Source organism: Mus caroli, chromosome 13 (genome assembly GCF_900094665.2).
Source record: "Mus caroli chromosome 13, CAROLI_EIJ_v1.1, whole genome shotgun sequence".
In the NCBI taxonomy this organism is placed as follows: Eukaryota; Metazoa; Chordata; class Mammalia; order Rodentia; family Muridae; genus Mus; species Mus caroli.
Genome location: NC_034582.1, coordinates 46,781,995 through 46,793,235, shown reverse-complemented (window position 1 = coordinate 46,793,235; position 11,241 = coordinate 46,781,995). Strand labels below are relative to the sequence as shown.

The following is an 11,241-nucleotide window of genomic DNA, read 5'->3' as shown; positions in this document are numbered from 1 at the left end:
ACTTAAGAGCAACTGTCTGATGCAGGGACGGACAAAGGGCAAAGCTAGCCTATAATCACAACTAAATATTATTCAATGGCAGCCATAGCCCCGGCTAGGGAAGTTGGTATGTACACTACAGACTACTGTCCACTCCTCAGCTGTTACTGGGCTATGTAGTACTGTATTGTCATGCAGTGTCACAGGTGTTCTCCTGACACTCTGAATGCTTGAGATGGACACTCAGGTGAAACTAAGGACAACTCCCCCCCAAATCCATTCTGACTTCTCAGCCCACTTACATCTATCTATCTATCTATCTATCTATCTATCTATCTATCTATCTATCTATCTATCTATCTATCTTTGCTGGTCTGATAAACGTCTACCAGGAGAGCCAACCCAAAGCGGTGAAGACTGCAATCCCACCGTGTGGTTATTTCCTCCTAGTTTAAATACTTCCTCCCAGAGATGGGGGCTGGGGGAAGTTAATGAACGGAGACGCAGAGATTTGTAAAACTCATACAGTCTCAAGGCTGTCAAAGCAGTAGGCAGTTGCTAGTGGGAGACTGTTCAGTGGGGTGGCCTGCAAGTTCCTGGGGATATGGCTTTCCTAACTTGTTCCTGCTGGGGTAGGGCTTTTGGTAACATAGTTGCCTTTGAATTGTCTATGCTCCCGAAAGTAAACCCTCACCCATACTCCAACAAATGTCCGGGATTAGCTCATTGGTCCACCAAGGGTTTTGGTTCTTGTGACTTTCTGGTGTCTCTCCTTCCTTTTGGGTCGCCTGAGGCCATCTCCACAAGTCTGCTTTTAAAGCTGTCCTCTGCATTTGCCTTCTGAGGAAGGTAGGAAGGTTTCTGTTTCATACCGGGACCTTGAAAGAGCTGTCAATCACTTCCATCCTCCCGAGGGTCAGTTGGTCCACTCTCTCTCCCTTGTCCCTGCTCCTTACTTGCTTCCATTCTGCTCTACTCTTTAACACTATAAGACACAATAACTTCACCTCCGTTATACTCTGTTACGTCTTAATATTTGTGTTTATGTTTTTCGCATGCATATGCGTTTGTGTGTGTTTTCATGTGTGTGCGTGTGTGTGACTGCAGGAAGATGTCTTTATCACTCTCTCTCCCATTCTTATTTTCGTTTTATGGATACGGAATCCCAGACAGTTGTGAGCCACCATGTGGGTGCTGGTAATCTAACTGTGGTCCCTTGGGAAAGCAGCCAGTGCTCTCAATCCTTGAGCCCCACCTTAATTTTTGAGACAGCATCTTTCATGAAAGCAGAGCTCATTGTTTGGATAAGACTGACTATGGAGCTTCTGGGATCTTTGTTCTCAGCATGAGGACTTCAGGTACACACTACCGCGCCTGGCTTTTTCTATGGGTTCTGGGTGTATTGTCAGCCATCTCACTGACTGGCCATCTCCCTAGCCTCTCTTTGTAATATAGCCCATCTTCTATCTTCTAGAAAGTCTGAACCTTTTTGTCTCTCACTCCACTGGCGACATTGTCGTATGCTATCTAATGATGAATGACCACTGCCCGAAAGGGAGAAGGCTCACTGGACACCGTACACCACACCTACCTCTCTGAGGCAGGGTTGTGTGTGGCCATGAAGATAGAAGATGTGGTCACTGCACATTGTGTAGCCCCAGTGACCCTTGGCTTCCTTTATGCAAAACAGGATGTAAGCTGGACTTGCAGTAGGTGTGCCTTGCTGGTTGGTGAGGGCAGATCCTCAGATGGCTCGGGTTTTATGCTTATCCTACAATTTCTGGCTGTTTTGTTTGTTTTCGAGATGACATCTCACCATGTAACCCAGACTGTCCCACTAGAGCCCTCAAATGTCCTGCTTCAACCGCCCAAATGCTGGGATCAGAGGCATGTACCACCTACCCCTAATCTGACCACCCTTTTTATATCTCATCTAGACAATTAGGAATTCCCGGGTTTCAACCTCTGCACTTGATGCCTCTACATGGAAGGCTCCTAACCCTAAGCTGACCACTCCCATGCACTTATTCCCTTCCCTCCCCTCCTCACCTGATTAGACTCTCCACTCTGATGAACAGGACTTGACTCAGGTGAATCCTCCAGGTAGGAAATATGGACTCTGCCCTGCACTCCTCTCAGTGGAAGATGCCTGGCTGCAGGTGGTCAGGGTTGAGCAGTTCTCAATGTCAGCTGCCCGGACAAGGCACTTTCTTTGCATTGTTATAGAATTTCCATCCATATCTCTGGTTAATAACACAGTCCAATAAACTAAGTGAGTTATGAATAAAGATAATTTACCTCTGCTCCTTGGTCTGGTACAGCTGAGAGACCAAATTTTGGGGATTCTTGCTAACAGAGTCTGAGGTGGCTCAGGGCTTAAGACAGTGAGAGACTGGGAACACGTATGCCTGCGTGCACACACGTGTTCAGTGTGTGTTCAGTCTCTCTCCTTCTGTGTGGGTATGTGTGTGCAGGAGCATCCTTGTGTGGAAGTGTGCCATACCTTCGCCTGGAGGACACAGTACGGCCTCCACTCTCATTTCTTGGATGTCAGCCATGTTTTCTTTAAAAATAGCTTTTCATTAGATGCATGTTAGAGCGCATGCGTAAGGGTCAGAGGACAGCACCATGAGTCTCTCTCCACTGTGTGGCTCCTGGGGACTAAATTCCAATCATCAAGGTTGATAGCAATCTTGCTGGCCCCATCTTGTTTGTTTGAAATAAGGTCTCTTCTTGGCTTAAAACTTGCTGAGGGGTTGGGCTGGCTGGCTGTGGAACTCCAGGAATCTGCCTGTCTCTACCTGTGTAACACTGGATCGCCAGCCCATTTGTTTGTTTGTCTGTTAATATTTTTGGTTTTGTTTTTTTTTAAATGTTGAGTTTTTGAGGATTGAATTCAGGTCCTCTTGCTTGCAAGATAAAGCATTTTACTGACTGGGCTATTGCTCCTCTACTCTGATGACCTAATCCCAGTCGTGTCCCAGAAGCCCCTCCCCTAAATGACACAGACTAAGCTTTCACATTTTGAAAGAAAGGTGGTCAGGATTAGACTTCAACATAAGCATCCGGTGAACATGTGATAGTCACAGCATAGCGCAGACTTTGAACATGGCATCTAGAATTCTCTATCCTCGTTCTCACCGGTGCCAGTTTGTTGTGAGTTGACAACCCAGAGCTTGGGCTTTGGGGGATCATGCCTAAAATAAGGGACAGCCAGGCTCCCTAGGGCGAACAAAGGGCTCTCCTGGGATAGGCACGTGAGCAGAGCTCCCCTGCAGGGGCTGTGGAATTCCATCTGACGCACTTGGGCTCTTTAATTTATTTTCTTTTTTCCTGTACACCAAAATATTCATATCACTTTCCAGCTAACAGCAGCTCTAGCTGTACTATATGATATTCTTGGTATATTAACGTCTAACACCAACGAGTCTAATTGTTGTATGTAAATTTACACCGCCATTCATATTTTCTCAGTCGGCTCCCTCCGTTGGCCTCATAATAGAATCCAAAGTGTCCTTGTTGGCTAAAGGGTTAAATGATGTAGCTTTGGGATCCCCTCCGCTGCTCTGGAGACTTAGCTTGCATAGGTCTTCTTTATTCCTTTATTAGGAAAGACTTCATGGGGAAGAGGCTAGCCTTTGACTGGGTCTTCTGTGTGCATTCATAATAAAAGCTGGTACATTCATGGCTGCTCCGTGAGGTAGAAGAACCAGTGAATGAAAGTTTGGGTACAGCTCACCTCCCAGAGAGTGGTCCTGCTTCACCCGGAACTGACCCGATAATCTCCAACACCCTTATAAAGCTAATTTTCCCCATCTCTCTATACCGGCTTGTTTCTTCCTCCCAGAATTTTTGTAATCAATCTGGGTGGTGTTATTTTTTTTCTTTCTCTTTTTTTTCCCACACTGCTGTTGGATAAAAGATCCCGCCCTTGATTGAAATGGAATCTTCCACTATTGAGCGAGCCTTTGTTGAATGAGTCATCGGCTCAGCCTCTCATTGGCTGAGGCCGCCTGAGCCCAGGGGATTGCCTGGCACCGGCTGCAAGGACCCGCTCCATTCACAGAAACGCTGGCTCGCTCGCCGGCCCTTTCATTCACACAAACAGCATCTCATTCACATTCGGTCTGTTTTTTTTTTTTTTTTCTTTTTCTTTTTTTCTTTTTTTGTCTGCTTCTAATGAAGAAGACCACGGTTTGGGAATGGTGGGGCTGACTTGCTTCAGATTGGAGGGGGACTCCAATCACCATCGAAATCGTCCGTGGGGTGCGCATCTGCTGTTGCTATGCGAGCTAGAGGAAGGGAGAAAAGAGAGTGCGGGGTGGCTGTTCAGCTAGGGCTGCCGCGCGGTTGGAGAGCGGTGGGGACGTGTTTGCTGCGCCAGGGCGGGCCTGGCGGCTCTGCGCTTTTTCGTCCTCTGGAACCGGCCTCACTTGCACGCCCGCCACGGGTGGCTCTCCCTAAACTCCCTTCCTGGGGCTCCCAGAAAGCCTGGGAACCGCACTGCCACCCGAGATCAGCCCCGGGCGTGAGAAGACTCAGGGTAACCTGCTAGTGTGCTAGAAGGCAAATGCATTCGCTTGCACAGAAGTTACCAGGAAACTTTGACAGCGATTGACTTCTCGGTGGTGCAGGCTATCTGTCTTAACGCATGAGGCCACCTGGTAGAGGCCACCGAGGAAGGGCTCAGTGGGTCTCAGAATCTTGGACAGACCCTCGGGGAGGCTGTTGATGTTCTATTCTCCCAAGCGTCAGGAAGAAGGCCTGTGCGTGTCACTGCAAGCCTGGGCCCGACTCGCAAGGAAGAGGCCATTCTTGCTGTGGATTTGATGGACAGTTAGAGCAGCCGCATTTTTTTTCCCTGCCTGACTGCAGGGCTGCAAGCAGCAACTGAAGGAACATTGAAACGGATTGGTAATGCTACTAAGGCATGCTTCCAGGGCTTAAACACATTCACTTGGAATAAAACTCGAAACGAGGCCCTCTTTTTTTTTTTTTGGCATGGATTTCTGGAGCCTGTTGCCGCTCAGCAGAGAAGCACTGTTTTTTTGTTTTTTTTTTTTGTTTTTTTTTTTTTTTGAAGTAGATTTTTCAACTGAACCCTAGCTGAATATGGCTGCTGACTGCTGTAAATTATTAGGGAAGACCCCCTCTGAGCTGTACTGAGAAGAAATTTCTGTGCTGATTTTTTTTTTTTTTTCGTGAATTGGTACAGGATTTGCACGGCCACAGATACATGGCTGCTCTGCTGATCTGAACAAGAAAAGCAAACCACAGGAAACTGACAGGTTTCTTTTTCTTTCTTAAATATTCATCTGCTGGTGAAGGGTCCCCCCTCTTTTTTTTTCCTACTTAAAAATTCTTGCTACTTTCCAAAATCAGGATTCATCAGGATTCGCCTTGAAGACTTCTTAAAAAGCCTTCGTCACATTTGAACGCATCCCTGTCAGACACTTCTGGGCTTCATCCACATGAGCTGAGCAAGGGAAGAGCAAGCCATTGCACGGAATAATGGGTTGCGGAAAGTTCAAGAGATCATTTGACGGGACTGGATTTACCTTTGGCACAGATGCGGGATGGGGAGGGGGTAGGTGAAAAGGCAAAGACTGGAAGGAAATATCTGCGAAGGTAGAAAAAGGAAATTTGAGAACTGATTGGCTGTAGTTGCTGTCAGCGGGTGGATGTCGTTTTCTTCTCTCTTCTTTTTGCTACAGGAAGTGATTTGCGGAGCTCACCGAGCCTTTGTTGAGAAGGGTCTCCTCAGAGTGAGTCACGCTTTTGCTGGGAGCAGCCCCGTGCAGCTGGCCGCTCGCCCCATCAGCCGCAACTATGACTTTTGCAAGGCAAGCGTTCCACCCCAACCCTCGGTCTCCAGGGCCCGCGCTGCGTGGCTGCTGCTCTGCTGCCTTGTAACGGTGAAAAGGGCTCGGTCGTCGGCCTCGGCTGTCCCTCTCCGGAAAGGCTGTCCTGGGACTCGGGCTCCTCGTCCCGCTCGGGGGACCGCGGCTCGTGTGCTATGCGCGGCAGTCCGCGCCGGGGCCGGCAGCAGCAGCGCCCGGGTGGATGCGGCGAGCCCACGGAGGGGCATGCTTCCACGCACCAAGTACAACCGCTTCAGGAATGACTCGGTGACATCGGTCGATGACCTTCTCCACAGCCTGTCGGTGAGCGGCAGCGGCGGCAAGGTCTCGGCGGAGCCCGCGGCGAGCCCCTACCTGGTGTCGGGCGAGGCGCTGCGCAAGGCGCCGGACGATGGGCCCGGCAGCCTGGGCCACCTGCTCCACAAGGTGTCCCACTTGAAACTCTCCAGCTCCGGCCTGCGTGGCCTGTCGTCGGCCGCCCGGGAGCGGGCAGGAGCGCGGCTCTCGGGCAGCTGCAGCGCGCCCAGCCTGGCGGCCCCGGACGGCGGCAGCGCGACCCCCGGGTCCCGCGCCCCGGCCGCCAGCATGAGTGCCACCAGGAAGAGCCGGGCCGGCGACGAGCCACTGCCCAGGCCCCCTCGGAGCGCGCCGCACGCCAGCGACCAGGTGCTGGGGCCGGGAGTCACCTATGTGGTCAAGGTGGGTAATCCGAGCACACTGCTGGGCGGGGGTCTTGGAGACAGGGTGCGGTGGGGAGGAGGAAGTCAGGGCTGGGGACAGATGTCCTTCTCTGAAGCCCCAGGGTTCAGGGACAAGCCCCAGGGAACACAGACGACAGTTGGATGTTAGGAAATGCGCCCTCCTTAGCCATTCTCTTGCTCGACAGGGCAAGGAGTGAACTAGAAATGCTCTGTGTGGGGGAAAGGTTGAACTGTCTGGTCACCTCGCATGGAGCCTGCTTTCCCCAAGGCACCGTTGTTGAAGCATTCTTTGGTCACCTGGCTTCATCAGATGTCCCTCTCTCCCGAGGAATCCATCCCTGAGATTATGATCTGGCCTACTAGAGATACACTTGTCAAGCCTGGCAGCCAGCCTTCTCCCCGATGAGCGATGTCACAACTTCTGTGTCCTCCCCTGGCGGAGGGGTGGGCTATAGTTACCCCCCAGAGCAAGAGCAACCAGCTTCTAGAGGGCAGGGCAGGAGGCACTGCCTTGCTTCCTATAAAAGATGGGTTCTAGCATCTTACCCAGAAAGATTTTCTTTGGCTCTGAACTGTTTTGGTTTACACCCATGGGGAGCATTTGAGACTATTTTTCAGGGTGATAGAAGTCTTACCTTTTCATGGACTAAAGAGGGAATGAGGTTGTGGCTCTTGGACCCACCTGAGGGAAAGGAGCTTTTCTTGCAACACAAAAAAATGATAATTTTAAAGATCCCAACGTAACTGATAGAATCCCCGCAGCTCTCAAGTGTGCCAAGGCCTGTAAGGTACCCAGCACAGCTCAGCCCATCTGCCAAATGCTCATTTCTTCCAGCCAGACCAGCTGCAGCAGACACAGCCATGCTTTGCCCAGATGAGAGCCAGGAGAGAGACCAGGGGCTCATTTCATCGTGCTCCCCCTCCCCTTCCACGCTCTGCCCCAGGGCACTGCTTTTTCGGTTGAAGTAGACTGTCTCAGTCACCTGTGTCAACAAACCTGTGGGACAGACGTCTGGCCTGTAAGGGGTAGTTGCAGATCTAATTTAAAACTTCCATAGGACACTTCTTCAGATAAAATGCAGCATCTTGGCAGCATGGAACCAAATTCCCTAAGGAATGCACATTATCTTTGACTGTATAAAACGCTTGTAGGGAATGTGGCCGAGGACCTCCCTCTCTTCAGCTTGCTTTTAATTGGTCCTCTCAGCTACTGAACACAAATCACATATACTGTCACCATACTTTCACAAAGGGGACACAGATCAGCATAATATACACGCACATCCTGTTGCGTGTATCTCAGGAAAGGATGACTGCTGATCATTTAACTGATACGTCCAGGGCCCAAAGGGCAAAGCCAACCCGATAAGCAAAGGAAATCCAACACTGACAACCTTGGGATTAAACTGCCTGGAATGTAGTCATTACCTCTGGTAGTCTCCTAATTGCCTCTTCTGCTTGTTTCTGTTAAGTGTTTAAAAAATAGGTAAATAGAGCTTGGGAAGAGCTGTTGGGGTATGTATCCAGTAGAACGTAGAGGGTTGCTTTCAAAACGAGGGACATTTTTTCAAACTCATACTTTAAAAGAACCATTTGACTTGGCGTCAGCTGTACCAGTGCCCAAACAGTAGGTCAGTGAATCTGGAATTTGAATATTCAGCCAGACAAATTAAAATGGTATTTTAGGGAGAAAAATCACTTTAATGAAGGCTTTGCCCTTGTGAGATGACGCCACAGGACCAACATAGGAAGATAAGATAGCCTGCTTAGCCTGGGATCTCTCTGTGGGGACAGTTTTGAGTTATCCCAGTGTCAGCAGCCATATATCCAGGGTCAGAAAGCTGATTGGGTCTACTCAGAGGCTATGTGTGTCCCCAGGAAGAGGGTACAGCAGTGCCCCAGAGGCACCTACACATAGAGATGCAGGCACCAGTGACCCACACTATAGTGACCCAGTTGTTATTGGCCTGGTTGTTTATCTGCAGCTGTGAATGTTTATGCTCACAGGAGCATAAAGCCAGGGGTGGTTCCCCGCATCTCCGGAGAAGTTTGAGATCACACAGAAAGGAAGCCAGACAGACACTAAAGGACAATTGCAGTCCTTGTGTGCATAATCACGTGGCCCTCTGTTGGCACATGTGAGCAGATTTCCCACATTGTCATGTTGACTTCAAAACCGACTAGTTTTATTGAAAAAAAAAAAACCACAAAACTAAAAAAACCTCTTACGTTGGTGTTTATCTGATGGTGTCATTGCTGAATGAAGGGTTCTTCTGGAACCTTCAAAAGCCTGCATCTTAAACCCGGAACTCAGTTCTAAAACCCTAGGGTTTAGAGTTTGTGAAAGGACTCAACTCCTTTCTATACACTTGTTTTTCTAAGTTAAAGAATGCCTCGGATGTTTTCTAGATTTCTGGAAAATCCCAACATTGCATCATCACACCCGATCGATGAGAAGTACTTCCTGGGAGGTGGCTACTGGATGTCGGATACAGGAGTGATAACTCCAACACGTCAAGTTCATCTACTTGAGAGGGCACTGTGGATACTGAGGCTGGGTGGGTTTTGATTTGTTTCTGTGGGCAGCTGCTAACGTTGAAGGAGTATGAGAAACTGGAAACTAAAAAGAGTTCCCAACCAGCAGGATTCCTAGCTCCCTGCACATTTAACCCATATTTTCTGCCACCCTTGAGCCTGCTGTTAGTTTATCCCTTTCTTTCCATAAAAAAGCACCCCTCCCCCTACATGCCCAGACAGGGTCTTAGTATCCCAGGCTGGCTTTGAACTTACTATATAGTCAATGATGACCTTGAACTTCTGATCCTCCTGTCTCCCTCCACCTCTGTATGGAGATTGCAAGTGTGCATAGCCCTGTCTGATCTCTGGAGATCCCCTGGTGCTGGAGATCATACCTGGGGCTTCCAGCATCCTGGGTAAGCACTCTGCAGACTTGATGACAACCTGAGCCTGCTGTTCAATAAGGGTGGGGGGCTTATGCACCCTGGAGGGCTCAGCTTTAGACTTTGCCAGCCAGGTCTCAGTGGCAACACTATGTTATCCCTCTAAGTATTCCAGACACATGCTTAATTGTGGTAACATAATAGAGAATGAACAACAAGCCATGCCCCGGATAGACAGAACGTAAACCCTGACAGCTAAGAACCATGAACAGGGTCATGATGTGCCAATCTAAAGCTTGCTTTCTATTTGGATGTAAGGGTCACTGGAGATGGCTGGAGATAAAGGAGAGCAGTTCTGCGACTCCCCACCTGTGCTGTGAGTGTGGCTGGCATGGGGCTCTCTCAGGCTGCTCCTCCTTCTCTTTCCTAGTTCCAGTCAGGGAGACTTTAGGAAGGAAAGCTGGTCTGAGCCTGGCACCGAAGAGCCGTTGCAGACAAGCAGGTCTACGGCCTGGTTTTGGAACTGCTTGGTGCTTGCAGAGACAACAGTTGTGGGCTGTGAGACTGTGAGACTGTGGTCTGCATCAGGCCAGCTGCTGGCCCCAACATGATCAACAAAAGAAAGGCTCTGTAGAACCACATTTTAAAAGGCTCAGAGGGGTTGATGTGCTGAGATGTGACCACGTTTAGGGCAGTCCCAAGTGCAAACTACCAAAATAAGATCAAACTGAGAATGGCTGAGGTCCTTGCACTGAGCGGTGCACACTGTGGTTGCCACCCAGGGAGCTGGCAGCCTGGGCTGCTCATAGATCCCGCTGACCCCTCCATATCAGTTTGTGCCATCACTTCTTTACTGGGGTGAAAATGACAGGGTCTCTATGGAAATGTCATTATTGGGAATTGACCCCAGGGCCACACACATGCTCAGTTAGAATTCTACCACTGACTCCCCAGGCGTAGAGGAGGTTTTACCAACTGACAAGGAGGGAGTTTTTCCTGGTATGTTGGGACTGGTTTTCTTCTAGAGCTAAGTTTTTTTTTTTTTAATGCTTTTAAAATCATTTTTTCTCTGGTTTATGAAACTAGTGACATCTGGAGTTTGTGAGTCATCTGTTTTATTCATTAATCTTCTATTTATCTTTATGGGTGGTTTTTATAAACTAGATTTATTCTGAAATTTATTCTTAAATTTTGATTTGACTCATCTACAACGACGTCTTTTTCTTACAGCTTTTATTTTTTTAGTAACTATGAGTAAAGTTCATGCAAACCAGTGCTTGCCAAGTCCTTATGAGTCCACCCAGGAGGCCTCAGACGGTGAAACTAATTGGATTTTTGTTTTGGTTCTAGATGAGTTGAACTTTAAAGGTTGATATTTTCTCTTAAAGTTGTTTAACCACCTTGGAATGTGTAGCTTGCATGCAAATACTGCCTAAAACATTTGAACGATAGATAGCTTTAGAAACTCTCATGACGTTAATGGTTCTTAATTTGGTCTGGAAAATGTGTTCTCTCTTATGTGACATAAGTGTTGATTTGTTAAATGAACACACTTGCCACATATCTATACTTATATCCCACTGCAAAGTACATACATGTGCCATATGCAACACACATCATATACATATATACCTCATATCCTACACACACACACACACACACACACACACACACACACACACACACACACACACACATGCTCACACACACACATATGCACAATCTGTCTAAAGATATACCACATACACATATACAAACACACTACACTACACTACACCACACATGAAAGCACAACTCCAT

General features: G+C 48.4%; 1 protein-coding gene across 2 annotated transcripts in view; it reads left to right on the top strand.

Moving 5' to 3' along the window:
- The first annotated feature begins 4,064 nt into the window (after nt 1-4,064).
- Shc3 (SHC adaptor protein 3) overlaps nt 4,065-11,241 on the top strand; it is a 143,147-nt gene continuing 135,970 nt past the window's right edge. Inside the window, exons 1-2 of one of the 2 annotated variants that reach the window (XM_029468657.1) lie at nt 4,065-5,267; nt 5,362-6,539. In XM_029468657.1, coding sequence (XP_029324517.1) covers nt 5,661-6,539 — 879 coding nt within the window. In that variant the 5' untranslated portion in view covers nt 4,065-5,267; nt 5,362-5,660. Of the gene's footprint in view, nt 6,540-11,241 lie in introns of both variants that reach the window. The other variant, XM_021180505.2, reaches the window with a different exon arrangement.